The following is a 16834-nucleotide window of genomic DNA, read 5'->3' on the forward strand; positions in this document are numbered from 1 at the left end:
ATCAAGTCTAGTGAAGATTAGCAAAATTAGAGGAGAAATTAATGAAATGGAAATCAGCAAAACTGAGCACTCCTTTTATCTCATGGCAAGATATCACTCTGATAACAGCATAAAGCTGATAAGGCACTTGTCTGGCAAAACAGCAATGTGCTAACAAATGTTTTCTAAAATCCATACTGGATTAACCTCCCAGAAACTGTTCAACAGAATGTACCCAATCCTATAAAACCAGATGTATCTCAATGAACTACAGAAAACGGGAGTAGGGGGGTAGACAAAGCATGTAAAAATTGCCTCTCCAAAGTACATCTCGTTTATAAAGAAAACTAAGACATCTTCCCCTTCATTAAATATTCTAGATAAATCAAAGCCTACACAGCAGTAAGACCACAAGGTTCTATGGTCTGAATTATGTACACCTCTAGCTCGATATAACGCTACCCGATATAGTACGAATTCGGATATAACGTGGTAAAGCAGTGCTCCAGGGGGGCAGGGCTGCGCACTCCGGTGGATCAAAGCAAGTTCAATATAGCGCAGTTTCACCTATTACGCGGTAAGATTTTTTGGCTCCCGAGGACAGCATTATATCGAGGTAGAGGTGTACATCCTTACTTCTCAAAATCACTGTTTTACAAGAAATAATAAAGGAGTTTGTGTACCTGGACTTGAAGGCATATGTGCACCTGTATTTTGGGGATGAAAGTAGAATAATAAAAACGTATTTCTAAAAGGTTGCACAGAGGCAGGTGTCGCTCGTGTGGTATGTTTCAAAACAGATTTGATTTTTTTTTCCCCCACAAGCCCTTGCAAACCTAGTCCTTATCAGTCTAAAAACTGATACTGGATTTTTCTCTATTCTCTTTCCTTTTTCTATGGTGTGTGTGTGGGGGAAGAGTAGGTTTGTTTTTTGTTTATTGATTTTTCTCAATAGGCCTTATATACACAGAGTCCAAGAGTCAGTAGCAACCTCCACTGGTGAAACTTTCATATAGCACAAAGCCTGACTAATCACCATGAACCAGATCAAATATGTGAGGCTGTGCTAATACCCACCCTCTGGCTTCTGTCCTCATCTTCCTTGCCTAAAACATCATAAATCCATAACTACCTCCATCCTAACACCAACAAAACAGTTTGTTAAGTGCGGTTGCATCAATAAATCAGCCCTTAATCCCATTTCACTAGCATTTCAAATTAATTTTGATTACAGAGGGGTTTGTTGTTTTCTCTTCAGACCATATCAGAATTTTAAGAAGATTGTTTTGATGAACTACTACTATTCATATGCAGTTCCTCTTTCTTAGAATGTAGGAGTCTTTGACTGACAACCAATTTCCAATAAAACGGCATTCAAGCTCTAATTAATACAATTCCATTCTCTTGTATTAGACTTCAACATTTTCCCAAGTCCTTGTGAAACAGACATGGTAGCAACACAAACGTGTGGGTGCAAAGGGGAATTTCAGATGTCCTTTGAGTATGTTTATGAATGTAGCAAAGCTGTTCAGAATTGTGAGGCATGAAAATATTAATCAGTTACATATCTTCTGACATGTTCTGCATCAACATCTGATGCATGTGCAAGTGATGAAGTATAGTATTTGGCACAGAGGCTTATTTAATCTTCTCTTTCCAAATTGGGCAGAGAAAATTAGCACTCTTTAAAGAGTTAAGTTTCCAGATCCAATTGTTCCTTTAAAATCGGCAGCATTGTATAGGCTGTCTGTTCTATTTTAGAACATGTTTCTGGTCTGAGAAAAGACTGATCATAACTGATTATCTATGTGCTGTTTCCTATCGCTTTTTGTCTTTCCTGCAATATCTTACTACCAGGGCTTAGTAGACAAGTATAGTCTAGGTTCAGCTGTTTTACTTCTAGTTCTATCAGTTCAAACTGAGATAGCTCACATATCTGTTTTATTTCTGAAAATACTGCATAGGAAAAGTGTCCAGCTCACTCTCATCAAGCATAAACTTTTCTATAAATAACCAAGGGCCTAACGAAATAATTGTTTGGGGAAAATGAAAGTGTGTTTAGAAACTCAAATTCCTCCGTGCTGTATGCCTTAGCTGTCCCTGTGTGAACGTATTTCTGACAGCATGGATCAGTTGCTCTAAGATGCTGTCCCCAGAGTCAGCAAACTGAAACTATAGCAGAAAATCCAGGTATTAACATCATATTACGTGCTAATTATAAACCATCATTTCACATTGACATTATTCACATCTATCCTCTTTTATCTAAATCACGTATTTGCTTTCTAATCACAGTTTGACAGGAGAGAGCATCTGACACAAGACAGTGAAGTGATCTTTTAATAAGACAGCAGTTCAAAGACTGCAACTTTTATGCATAATAACTATCTTGATTTGATTTGCTGCTCCACGAAAAGATTTTCTAGAATTTCACAAAGTGAGAGGAAAAAAAGTTAAGTAGCTTAAAAAGCTACAAGTGCTTGAGGTGAGATGTTTGCCATTTTGACCTCCTATCTGAACTGTCTCCTTGTAACGACAGTAGTCTCCGCAGGTATTACTAAATATTTCTACTACCTGCACTTCTGTCTCTTTCTCTCTCTCTTTTTTAATGTTTCTTGGAATTTTGCCTGGTAATTACTACCAGGTCAGTGCATCAGGTCTGATGTAAACATGCTCCTGAAATTGGGTTGACATTTGAACTCATTTTACTTGTGATCTCTGTTCCTGATTCAAATGATTTTTATTCCAAAGTGAATTTGTAGGTCGAAGAGTATACAGGCCTTCTAGTGCTCATCACAGATCATTCATAAAGGGGGTTAAAATATTTTTTTTAAAAAATCAGTAAAATGTAGATTATTTTAAGATTATCGGGGTTTTACACTAAGGAAATTTTAACATTAATATCTCTGTCTGGGTTCAAATAACTAACATAGTGGACAACATGAGACAATCTTTTAAATCCATTCTTTATGGTAAGAATATACAATTTTTATCCTTCACATTGGACAATGCAGTAGCATCAATACTAAAAATTAGATCAAAAAAATGATTAGCTGAGGCAATAGCTCAACCTTTATATTCATCTTAATTTGAACTGCAGTGTGAATATTATTATTGACTGCTATTTTTACAGCCCGATCTTGGTTTCCCATTGTGCAGAAATATAACCCTGTTGCTCTAGCACTAGATCACTTTAGAGTCCCACTTTCTGTTCTCTAAATACTGCAAGATCAAAGATTTGACTCCCAGCAGCCAACAGCCACAGATCTGTAGTTCCTTTTAATTTGCAGCTACATTCTAGTGTCCATCTGGTCCATTTTAAACAGTTATTTTCTGTTTTCTTTTCTCTCTCTGCTATAGAGAAGCTTTCAGACACGACTACTCTAAGCTGCCTGTTTGCCAACTAAAATCTTTTACTATTCATTATCACAAAGACTAAATTACATACAAGAAAGCCTATGACTGAAAAGCCAATTACTACTCAACCAGATTTACAGTGAACCTCCAAAAATACTGACTTAATATATCCTGTCCCCACATTGGCGTAACAATTTTGATAATTTATAGCAACCAATGGGTAAATAAAACACTGAATACAATAAGCCTAAATGGATCTAAGCATTCCTGTGGTTTAAGCAGGCTACATGAGATACTTAAATTATGTTGGATTATGCTGAGGAAGTAGGAGTTGCTTTATAATCACCTAGGGTGCCTATCCCATTCCCAATTTATTTCTTTGCAAGAAGCATGTGTCTGAGGAGGCGGCATAGGGATATGGAAGATACAAACCTGCACATCATAAGTCCCGTTTAGTAAGACAGGTCTTTGGGAATTGATGTCCTGCAGCACTCCTGAAAGCACAGTGCGGTTGACTTTCTGGAAGTCTTTGGAGTGGCTGAACTGCACCATGTTGTGGAGAGCCAAAATTTTAGTGTCAAGCTCCGCATCCTGCCTGGTACGGTTGTGCAGTCCTAGGTGGTACTTGCGGAAGTGTTTGATGAGATCTGTGGGGTCGTTCCCATAGTAACCATAACCACAGATGTTGCATTTGAAGTCCTGAAGCTCTGGAGACAGAGGCGCCGTATCTGGGTTATCATTTGCTGACAAATCTGCTTTTGATTTGTTCGGCCTTAAACCCCCATCTGAAGGCACTTGTGGGTTTTTTGAGGCCATGGGGACCGGACTTGAGCCTTGGCCATCAGTTTGACCGCTTTGCACTTGCACTGTTTCATCTGTAGCTTTTGGCGACGTCTGATGCTCTTTGTCTGTCTCCACTGGATCTCCTGATGGAGTGAAGACCACATCTTGGGTGTCATCTGCATCTGATCTTAGAGGAGACTTCAAGGGCTCACAGATTCCCCCAACAGCTGGAGATGAGAAAGCCAGCATATTTCTGTCTGTCACCTCATCATGAGGAAAGGACGGAACATTTCCTCCCTTATTGTGGCTTTCATAATTGAAGCCAGCCTTTTCACTCAGCACTGAGCTTTTTAAGTCTTTTTTAATGCTGGAAGATGGCTCTTGGATATGCAGGCAAAGATCCTCCTTGTTGTTTAGCTCTGCAGCATCACTCTGGTCGGTATTTTCTTGCATCTGATCTGCAGAAAATTCTTTTTTCCTTCCAGACTCTTCGTTTTCAGTACCTGTAGACTCAAGGATCTGTACCTCACCTTCACTAGCGATGTTTCTTAGAGGGGGATTCTTTTTCCGGACCATATCTGCCAAAATAGAGAGACAAACAATTATGGAATTATTTGAAATATAGAGTAGATTGTAACCCTGGCATTTTTTCAGCATTCTAAAATATATAGATACGTAAAACCTGAAGAAACAGTTTTTGTCAGACATATTTTAGCTAGTCTATGTAGCAAAATGGAAACATACAAAAAAACCTGACCACATTGCGAATGCACTCCATTACAAAAATTCCTTTAAAATCTGTGAAAATCTAACTTCCATCAGAGTAAGTGAATTAAAGGTGTCATTACCTTTTCTGAAAATAGGTCAGTTAAAGCCAGTAGGAATTTTAAAGAATGCGTTCTTGAAAATCATTTTAGTATACTAAGGGGGGAGGAGAGGAGCCTTTGTGATCTAATGTGAATACACTGCACAACTAGACAAAGTGAAGTTTAGCAGAAATATGTCTACCACACATAGCTAGGAGTACTTGAACAGGCTATTATAAAGGTATCCGATTTAGGTGAGCAAGTTACTTTGAGGTTTTAGGAAAGTTATCTTTCCTAAACAGATATCTGCTGCTTCTTAGCAAAAGCTTCCCCTTTGTACCCATGTAAACTGCAACCTAGATTAAAGTGAAATACTAGACTCCAGTCCTGAAAACTATTACTCATGCAAGTAGTCCTATGTGCCACATAGGGAGAGCCAGACTTCAGTAGGACTACAAATGTGAATAAAGTTTTACAAAACTGAAGCCATAAATTTTACTTCACTGTTTTGCTTGATTACAGGTCTATCCAGGAAACACCTGGAAGTGAAGTAGGTCTAACCATCTGAATGTTTTTCTATATATCTGTTGAACCTTAACTTCAGGCATTACCAGTATTGCCAAGTAGGAAGACATACCTCCCAGGTCTATATATGGAAACTGGGACCAGACAGAATGTAAGAGGTCAACATTGATGACTTATTGCTAACTGAAAAGGGAATGGTCTGAAAAAATGGTGACTGATATATATAGGTAGGATGCCCAACTGCAGATGCACTACACAGGCAATTGTGATTCCCACTGAGGATTTTTTTTTAAGCTGATACTTTCTTGACTGTGCATTTTTGGACTCTGGATTAGGATGCTCATCATCAGCTGCTTTGATCAATCTGTGTTCACACACTGACTATGTGTAGAAGACAGAAGTTCTACAGTATTTTCTATGGTCTTCTTTTTGCCAGTGCTGCATACAATGGTGGTTGTTTTTCCCCTGCCAAATGGTGTGTGGTCTAGTGGCAGCAGACTGCACTAACATACATGAGATCCAAGCCTGAGACTCAAACTTGATCATCGGTTCCCAGGCCAACAGTTACTGTGAGTGCTACATTACATCTTTCTGTGAGCAGAGGGGCCCCTGGCAATTTTGAGAGCAGTGCTGATGTTTTTCAAATGGTGCCATATCCAGACCTCCTAGAGTGTAGGATGATCTTCTCAAAATAATACCTAGTGAAGGGGGACTGGGACCAGAGGGTAAAATAAAGGAATCAGCATCTGTTCTTCCTTCTGTTTATATCTGCTCCACATGAAAGGGCAGTGTGTCCTACATTGAGAAAAAAAGACAACTTTTCATGGAAAGTGTCCCTCTTGTGCCTAAGATTCTGGTGTCTTTGCAGTTGAGCTGATCCACAGGCAGCATTGTCTGCAAGGAGACTGCATTGACTTGCAGTGCTAACTCGTTACACACATACAGACATTCCGTGTGGTCTTAATTGGTTTCTTAACACTCTAGTGCAATTCCTTATTTTAGTAAGCTAACATGCCTGTGAACCAAATGCCTTCTCCTCTTTCAACTAGATCACAACTGCCAATGTATACATGTGCTGAAAAAATAAATAAATAACACCTGAACAATTAAGTCAGTCACTAGTCAGGACTGTAACACCAGAAAGACTTCTTGATACAGCGAGGGCAGGTTAAGCAAGACAGCCCCAACCCCACAAAACATGTAAGCATGTGCCCAACTTGAAGCATCTGGGTAGTCCCATTGACTCATGGTATTACTGTTGTTCTATGGGACTTCTCACATGTTGATGGTTACACATATGCTTATATGATTTGCAAGATCAGGGTCTATGCTAGGTGTCTTTCTAAATCCATGTTTGCTTGGCACCTGCTTACACAATCTAAATGATCTGTAAAATAATCACACTTCCACTGAAACCCATGGGCAAATTAAAAAGGAACATCAATGTGTTAGGTAAGAAGGAGCTAGAGGTTTAATAAGAGAACATCATGGTGGTTTTTTAGGTCAAAATTAAACAGGGCTGAATTTCTGTTTTTTAATGTTTTTGCAACTGGTTCTATGGGTAGATAAGGAGAGTTTGGGGCCTTGTTATCTTGGAGGGAGACAAAATGAAAGACATTCTAAAAGAATCCCCACCCATGCAAGAGCGCCAAGAAAATTGGGGCTGCATGCAACCTTACTAGATAGGACTCCAGATATAGATGTCCTGTGTTCAATCTCAACTTCCATGTCTGTGGGGCCATGCGCATATGTAGGCAACACCGAATACTTCTGCTTAAGGGAATTTTCCATGCTGTATTTTATAGTCATAAAAAATATGAAAATGTTCATATAAATAGAAATTGTTCTCAAGCTGCATGTAAGATTTTTTTTTTTAATATTCTGTGATTTACATGGTTGGTATTTATTCTAGAGAACCCTTAGAAAAGAAATGATACTTTTCCTGTTGCTGGAATTCCATCACTATCATTTTTCAGAAAGACATATTATGTAAATAAAAGCACATTTGCAGTACTTCTAAATCAAGGAAACCATCCACTAGCAAGTCTTAAGTTAGATACAGGAAGAATATAGCCACTCAAATTATTATCTCTAAGACAAATAACAGATTGCACAATGTTTTATTGTGTGCCAAGAACTTTTTCAGTTAACATTTTCACTTGAAAAAATGGATCACATACTTGTAAAATCATACCCAGCATTGACTTCATAAGGCATGTGGCTTTAGAGTGCTTTTTACAATTATTAATTCTATTAGTCAACTAGCAGGAGGGCTAATGCAATTGTCTTAGAAGATGCACGGAAGACACAGAAGACATTTTGAGAGCTGATCTGTACATCTGCAAAACAAAACAAAACAAAGGTTTTCCTTCCTAAATTATGCATTCACAATGTTGCTTTTACTTAAAAACATTATTATGCCTATTTTATATTCACATGCAACCATCACTGGGCACTATACCAAGAATGGCAGCAAGCTATTCTGTACTTCAGTCAAGCTTAAGAAGTGCTACATCTCTTTCTCTCTCTTTCTTGCGCGCGCGCGCACACACACGCACAGAGATTGTGCTATCACATTAAATTGCCTCAGATGTCAGTTTTACCCAAGAATGTAAAACAGATGCTGAAATCTAGCTGGAGATGTTGTGTAGCAAAAAAACACTTTTTTTTTTTTTATAAATTAATATATATTCCACATTGCTGGGAACGGTATGGCTTAAAGGGACAGGTAATTAGATACCAGCTCAGTGGTTCAAATCCAGCCCATGTTGGCAGTGACTGAAAGTCATCATCTATTGGCTGCGTAGTGTCCCACAATACAATGAATCTAGTAGTATTAATTTAGTTGCTAGTGGGCAAATGTCCATATGACAAAAACATAGTCACAATGACAGAAAAGTTTATTCGCAGTCTCAGCAAAGAGACTAAGTGCTAAATGCGCATAGAGATTGAACTACCTGCTCATTATTGGAGGTGGTAATCTTTCCACAACAAAGGGAAGATTTAAAGCCTGATCTGAAGCCCTCTGAAATCAAGGAAACTGTCTTCAACAGGCTTTGGATCAGGCCTTTGAGAAAGGTAGTGTGCAGAGCTGGTTTGGGGGGTTCTACAAGGCTGTGGCCTTTCATTATCCTATTTGCATGGAGGAGGGTAGGAGTGAGGTAGCACTGAAAATATAAATTAATGTAAAGTGATCAAATGGGTTCAAAGTTGGTCACTGATTTTTTCCTGAAGGTACTTATATGTCCCCTTATCCATCACAATAGCATCTGAGGCCCTCACAAGTGCTTCTGTTTTTAAACCACAGTAATAGTTATTCATGGTTCCCTTGCAAGGGGGGAGAAAGGAAATTGTTTGTCAGGACGAATTAAAAACGTTAGCACTGACTCTGGAGGTATGCACTGTCCGTTACCTGGGCCATAACTGTTTTGTGGAAAACCTGTACTCCAGCAACCTTCACCAGCTCGACATTTTACCAGCTCAATTTAAGAATTTAGAGATCAGGATATTGCAGATACAAGTCATCTTAGTCCAGCTGACAGACGCATGGTTACATTGCCCCGGAACAATGGATTGCTCCCCTTTCCATCTTAAACCTGTTTCCGGTTAAGCTGAATATGTTTATGTCACTGTGGGTAAATTTATAGATTTATAGATTCCAAGGGAAGGGACCACTGTGATCATCTAGTCTGACTTTTTGTATAACACCGGCCCTAGAGCTTCCCCAACATAATCCCGAGAGCAATCCAATCTTGATTTCAAAATTGCCAGTGATGGAGAATCCATCAGAGCCCTTAGTAAATTATTCGAATGGTTAATTACCCTCACTGTTCAACATTTACACCTCATTTCCAGTCTGAAGTTGTCTAACTTCAACTTCCAGCCACTGGATTGTGTTATACCTTTCTCTGCTAGATTGAAGAGCACTTTATCAAATATTTGTTCCCCATAAATGGGACTGCACAGTATTTAACAGAGCAGCTATATGTCAGAGTAAAAAGCATTCAAAGCAGACAGTAGGCTCTCCGTGTAAGATTTAGCTTGAGTGTACCTCTGATATACACACTTTAGTTATGTGATTATTATAAAGGCACTAAACATCAGGCCAGACTTTATTCATATGCTCTTTATATTACAATAACAGATTTGAAAGATGTGTGAACTTTGTGACATGACCAATGACTAGTACGGTATTTGGGGCACAGGTAGATAAGTAGAAGGCAAGTAGATGGGACCTATGAACACTGTGACTTTAGCTATGCCAGTACATCCCAGAAATTCAAAAGATATTGACATTTAACAGCATACAGTAGGATCTCATTAAACTCTCAATGTCTCAGCTTAATATATGACTAATAGTTACCTATCTCACATAAGTATTGCCAGGCTTAATTAATTAATGACCGTAAAACTCTCTACTGAAAACTGCTATATAGCACAAAATATTATTTCAAAAATCATTAGGTCAAAACAAAAAAACACCTGTGGAATTCCAGCCTACATCGTTTTGTGGGCTTGGAAGTGATCAATTATTAGAGGAGACTCAGACTACTTTTAATAATTTTTTGAACTTTTTTTCTCCGTCACAGTTCTGACAACACCTTGATAGCTAGAAAATGAATCTTATCTTTGGAATAGCATACATTCACACTAGTTTGTATTGTAGGGTTGGATAAGAGAGTAGGGCTTTTGGAACTGGTTTGGCATTCTCTTGTAAAACAAAGAAGAATACATGTATTTTGATGTCTTCCGACACTCCACCTCACCATGAAACATGATCATCTACTCTACCATGGTGCTCACATTTACCACCTCAGGGGGTGGGGGAGATTATTCCACACAAAGATACTACAAACACTGTAGGCTGGGCTTTATTCAAACAAACAAACATACAAACAAACAAAAACACAACACCTTAGATGTCTTGTTAAAGGTGTTTGTTCTGCCCAACTATATAAAGCCCAAAATGAGCTGAAGCCCTCCTACCTAACAGGCCATTTCTCTCCCTCTTCCTCCTGCTGCAGTTATGATCAATAAGTACTCCCAGGCTGGAAATTCCTAGTCAAAAGAAAGGCTGTTTCCAGCAGGGTGCTCCCCATGAGGACCCCTCAACTTTAGAATTCACTTTCCACCCAGTCCATATTCAACAGCCCAAACTGGCAACAATTATGGTTAGAAGGTCAACAAAGTATGATTAGGTCAGCAAATTTCAGAGTGGTAGCCGTGTTAGTTTGTATCAGCAAAAACAAAGAGGAGTCCTTGTGGCACCTTAGAGACTAACACATTTATTTGGGCATAAGCTTTCGTGGGCTAGAACCCACTTCATCAGATGCATGAAGTGAAAAATACAGGAGCAGGTATAAATCCATGAAAGGATGGGAGTTTATTACCTACACCCTTTCCCAAGGGTGTAGGTAATCCACATCCCCGAGAGGCGGTAGCTATGTCAATGGGAGAAGCCCTCTCATCAACATAGCGCTGTCTACAGTGAGAGTTAGGTCGGTAAAACTGCTTCACTCAAGGGTGTGGATTTTCCACACCCCTGAGCAATGTAGCTCTACCGACAACTTATGATGCTAGCATAGACCAAGCCTTTGCCTATCATGCCCAGTGAAAGGCAGCAATATACTATGTTTCCTAGCAAGCTTTGCTCTCTTGCTCTCATAGAGACTGATTAGGAACAATTAACACCTCATCTTAACCCTTCATTACTGAGAGGAAAGAGGAGCTCCAGACCTCTTTACATCTGGAATTCAAGCATCTGGCTCTGAACAGAAGGATAGCAGAATGGACTTATTCACAAACAACCCACTGATTCTCAAGAGCACTTCCTTCCCTTTTGTATCAGTGTCCCGAAACCATGAAAGAAGGAAGAAAGGCAAGGCAAGAAAAGTCATGGCCCTAGCAAAGTGCCCCCAAAGTTGACTTTTAACATATTAGGGCCTGATCCTACAAATCTGAAATAACGTAACTAGTCCTTCGTGTGTGTAACTGCTTTGAATAAATTACAGCTCCTCACATGAGTAAAGATCTGCAGGATCAAACAATTATTTTGTAAAAACTTCTCTGTTCAATGGTTTAAAAAGACTCGCTGTCTTGATACTCTATATTCTATATGCACCACTTAAATGGTGATTGCATAATCGAGTTAGAAAATTCAAGGCTGCCGATAAATATATTGCTTATAGGTCTTGATGGCAGAAGAGCTACTAAACCGCAAAGGTGCATTTCCCTCCCTTTTTCAGGTGCTCCAGTACAAACACTGAACATCAAATTAGTTTCTTCGCAAAATGTTTCAAACTTTGTTTAAAAAAGAAAAAAAAGTTACATGCTATGCTGTCTTGTTCATTCCCATTTAAATTTGCTCTCTCTGCATTGATCATTCATGATTCTTGAAAAGTATGTCTTTGACATCTTAAATCCTGTTGAGGTAGAAAGTGTCATCACCTTCAAACAACTCTCATCAAATAAATCTCCTATTAATTCGCATCAAATTAATCCAAAACAATCTTTTCTATTAGCATATGCTTCAGAGCACGGAGCACATTAATAGTCCTCTAGCGACTGGACAAAATCTAGGTTTTTCTATGGGATAAAATTAGCTTGCTCATTTCAGAGCATTTAGGAGTGCAGTTTGAAAACATTTTGCTTAAGTCTTTGATTGAAAGCTTGCTCATTACACTTAAAATTTATGACCAGCATAATCCTACAATCAATTTTCAGGCAAAATTCCCACTGAAGTCAAGAGGAGATTTGCCAATAGGGGATGCACGATTGGTTTAACTGATCTCCAGATGGTTTAACTGATCTCCAGAGAGGAGATGGCCCAATGTCATACAGCAGGTCACTAGTAGAGCTAGGAACAGAACCCAGCTCTCCTGAGTCCCTGGCCCATTTCACTCTCCTCTGCGTATTTCAGCACAGAGAGTTTCAAGCCAGCACTGGGCAAAAGGCCAACCTCTTGTAATTTAATAAGGTTCAGAAAGAGCACCTCATGGAAAAATCTAAATGCTTCAATTTATCATGACAGTTATGGGATAAACTGGCATTTTATTTGTATGTAAATTAGACTCCAAAACAAAATAAAAAGGCCATGCTTTCAGAGAATATTGTACCTCCGCTTCTCTGCTCTCAATTTGTCTAAAACCAGCTCTGTGTATTAAAGGTGTTTAATTTTTATGTGTTGATGTTGCTTTGCGTGCTCCCCAGTCTGTTATTTTACTGAGGAGTAAATCCAAAATGATTGTTCACTGCAGTGAAATAACTGCCTTCGTAACAGCACTTAGCTCCCCCATGGCAGGCACAGCCCAGCCATCCACACTGAATTCACTGGTTATTTTATTAATGTAGCAAAAAGTAGGTACATTATATAGGAACATAGGAATTACCTGACTGGATCAGACCAGAGTCCAGTATCTTACCTCCGACAGTAGCCAGTGCAGGATGCTTCCGAGCAAGGTGCAAGAAACCCCGTAGTGGACAGTTATGAAATAAACTGCCCATAAGAAAAATGTCCTCCTATCACCCAGTAGTTAGAGAGCAGCTTATTTTCTGAAGCATGAGGATTATATCCCTTACATAACTTTATGTTTTAGTATTTGCTATTCTAATTCTGGATATTCTTGACATCCTATAAACCTCTAATATCTTTTTCAGTTCTATTATGATCTAGACTTCAATGGTATCTTGCGGCAATATGTTCCACAGTCTAATTATGTATTGTGTGAAAAAGCATTTCCTTTTATCAATTTTGAATTAGCTGCCTTTAAATTTAACAGAATTTTTCCTTGTTCTTGCATCAGGGTATAGGGTGAACAGAAGATTCCAATATACATTCTCTATATGATTCACTATTTTACATACTTTTATCATGTTCTTCTCTTGGGTAAGCTATCACAATCTTTTCAAAGCTCTCTTCATACAAAAGTTTTTTGAAGTCCCTAATCATTCTCCTTGCCTGTCTCTGAACCACCTCTAATCTGTAATATCCTGTATCCTCAAAAGAGTAATTAGATACTTAAAATCATAACATAACTGTAAAATTCCCGAATTGCAATGTTAAGATACTTACATTAGTTCAGAAACAGTGTCACATACAAATATAGAAAGAAAGAAGGAATTAATTGCACATGTCATTTTGAAACATGTGTTATCCAAAATATTCAGAGATGAGTACAATATATATTTGTACATTATTGTGCATATAATAATGTATAAATCTAAAAATATTGGTGGGCCAACGGAACAGCAGTAGAATATTAGTACTAGTGACAAAGATTATGATATATTGCCATTATCAAAAACAATTACAGCTGAGGGCTTTTTTCTTTCAACTTTATATTGCTATTGACCTTAAATTCATTATTGTTCCCCTATTCATCATAAGTTTAACATCATAATAGATGAGATCCATGACACAGGCCAGGGCCGAGTTGTACAATGCTTTTAAGGGAAGGATGAGAAATTTAAATTTGATACATGAGCCAGTTGTGCAATTCAAATAGGGGAGTCTCATGGCAGGACTGAACAGCGAAGAAGGTATTTCTTGATCCCTTTTGGATATATTAAAAGGGAGCAATATGAAGATCAGGCAGGGTAGAAAAGAGGAGATTTACAGTAAGCAAGGCTGAGATGATAGGGTCATAGACAAGTATTTTTCCCATAGGGATTAAAAGGAAGAAAGGAGATTTTGCTATGGTTTAAGGAATGGACCAGCAAGGTACAGTGAGAGCCTCTGAGTGAGAGGAAAAGGAGGATTCAAAGATAACACCAAGATTACACATAGACAGGGAGGAAGGCATTGTCAACAGCAAGAGAGTTAAGAGGAAACACACGTGGTTCAGGAAATAAGTATCTCAATTTTGGCTATATTAAGTTTGAGCTGGTGGCAGGCCATCCAAGATTAAATGAAACAAACAATAACTTCACTCATTTTTTTTATCAAGACTACAGAAGATGTGTCAGTCTAAGTGGAAGTCTTGTTCTTTTCAGTCAGGGAATAAGCCCACTTTTCTTGCTAAGCCCAAACTCCCTTTAAAGACAATGGGAGTTTGGGGTTTGCAAGTGACACAGAACTGGACTCTTGAGATATTTGGCAGAGGCACTGCACACTGCAATGCAGAGACACAGGGTAGGACCTAGTTCCCAGGCCGTCAGAAATCAGGTATGGATGGGAGTGACTCATTTGTTCTTTTGGCTTGTGGAACACTATGGGCTGACGGCAAAAGTCCCACGGGCTTCAAAGGGACTGGGATCAAGGCCCATGGCTTCTCCCTGTGCATGTGCCACCTGCTAGCCACAAAAAACAAGCATCAGATGAAATTGCTCACTCAGACAAAACCAGAAGACGTTGAACTGATACGCTGTCTCCAAAATCTGATGAGTCTGAGCATCCAAACTGGGGGCCAAAAAATTAAAGCAGCAAAGTAACTCAAAAATAAATTGGAGGAAGCTTCTAGTTAGGGATGGATGAATTGGCACAGATAAAATAAGAACACACCTAAACTTTTACCCCAAACCCAAACTCAACCAAAACCTTCTGAGGAAAGGGGGAAAGGAAGGACGGGAAGAACAGGATGAGTATTAGCTGGGATTTCAAAAAAGTTCAGCTACATTCAGTTTGAAGACGGGAGTGGAAGAGAGAAACAAACAGGGTATCAAGGCTGGGATTCCTGACAGACCAAAAGTGGAGAGAGGGAAGGAAACACAGGGGAGACTGTTCACTTCTGTAGCTTTCCTATATCCAGCCTGGACCAGAAGCAGAAATGCCAAAATGCCATGGGAAAGGATATTCTCATGGTATTTTTCCAGCCAGAGCAGAAGCACCAAAAAGCTCATAAAACTACCCCTTCTTACACGATTGCTGGCCTGGGCTTGCAGACACAAAATGTATGGATAGGACAAATGACAGCAATGGGAGTCGAGCCCATTTACATTAGGGCTGACTTGGGTAGGTAATCTTTAGGGGGCTTATGCAAACTGAGCCGCACCTTCAAAGCTTCTGATATGCCCCTACTGTGTAGTTTTAGGGTACGTCTATACTTACCTCCAGGTCCGGCGGTAAGCAATCGATCTTCTGGGTTCGATTTATCACATCTTGTCTAGACGCGATAAATCAATCCCGGATCGATCCCGGAAGTGCTCGCCGTCGACGCCGGTACTCCTGCTCCGTGAGAGGAGTACGCGGAGTCGACGGGGGAGCCTGCCTGCCGCGTCTGGACCCGCGGTAAGTTCGAACTAAGGTACTTCGACTTCAGCTACGTTATTCACGTAGCTGAAGTTGCGTATCTTAGTTCGAAGTGGGGGGTTAGTGTGGACCAGGCCACAGTCTTGCCTGAGCATACTCAAGAGAACTCACATTCAGAGAGTGCGGGGAAGGGGCAACAGAAGATTCATTTTTCTATCTGTACTTTTAAAACAACAAAAATGCAAATCTACAGGCTGAGTAATGTTGGTAAGAATGTATAGCTAATGCTATTCCATGCTTTCCAATTTCCATACGCTAACACTAACCGGAGATATTATTAAATCTAAAAGTTATCTTGATGCTTTGATAATCAAATTAAATCTATATATATATAATGACTCTACATACGCAAAGTTTACAAAACTATTAAGTTTCACTATTCCAACTGTTTCCCCCATGCGCTGGGAGTTAACATATATCCAATAGCCATGCATTCCCAACACAGACTGTTTTATTTCGTAATTGATTTAAGAATTTAGATTTTTTAAAATGGGATATGTTTAGCTATTGATATAAACATTTTCTATACATTTGGAATGAATCATCTTTTAACTCTGATCTTGCTATGGCCGTGACTGATACAATTTTCAGCTCTATTTGATTTGGGTGTCAAATAAGGAGGGTGGCCTTTTCAGCATTATATTATACAATTTTATATTTCATGTCCCTTGTGAAAATGTACTCTACGTTAAATACAAACAAGTCAGATTCTGCTTTTACAGTGGGCACAAATGACCCAACTCTCCCTTGTGATTGGGGACAGCAGCAGCAGCAGAACCACAACAAAAAATCGGATTGTGCATTCCCTACACAAAACAGCAGCTATGCCTAATCAAGAAAGCTTGGCCATTTGTCAGAAATTAGAGAGCTGACATTGGAACCTAATATTAGCTTTAGCCAAGATACTGGTGAACTACCTTGCATTTGCGATCAGCATTATCGACTGCAAAAGAATTTCCATAGTAGCACATATTACATTGAACCCATACTAATGCAAAAACAAAGAGCCACTTTGTTATAGAGAAACACAGGAGTCAAAGGGAATAGAAATGTGTTTGCTGTTAGGTGGTTTCTCCTTAACCAGTGTTAAATCAGTAACATACTTTTTTATTGGGGGGTGTGGGGGGAGGGCAGGGGG

At 39.2% G+C, this 16834-nt stretch overlaps 1 protein-coding gene across 8 annotated transcripts in view; it reads right to left on the bottom strand.

Moving 5' to 3' along the window:
• TRPS1 (transcriptional repressor GATA binding 1) overlaps positions 1-16834 on the bottom strand; it is a 253118-nt gene that overhangs the window by 202570 nt on the left and 33714 nt on the right. For 4 of the 8 annotated variants that reach the window (XM_065586050.1, XM_065586055.1, XM_065586051.1 and 1 more), the window contains 2 exons: positions 7631-7789; positions 3769-4697 (listed from right to left, as the gene is read on the bottom strand). In XM_065586050.1, the coding sequence (XP_065442122.1) occupies positions 3769-4697; positions 7631-7667 (966 nt within the window). In that variant the 5' untranslated portion in view covers positions 7668-7789. Of the gene's footprint in view, positions 1-3768; positions 4698-7129; positions 7360-7630; positions 7790-16834 lie in introns of those variants that run through there. The other 4 variants (XM_065586054.1, XM_005287286.5, XM_065586052.1 and 1 more) reach the window with 3 other exon arrangements.

This window comes from Chrysemys picta, chromosome 2 (genome assembly GCF_011386835.1).
Source record: "Chrysemys picta bellii isolate R12L10 chromosome 2, ASM1138683v2, whole genome shotgun sequence".
Taxonomy (NCBI): Eukaryota; Metazoa; Chordata; order Testudines; family Emydidae; genus Chrysemys; species Chrysemys picta.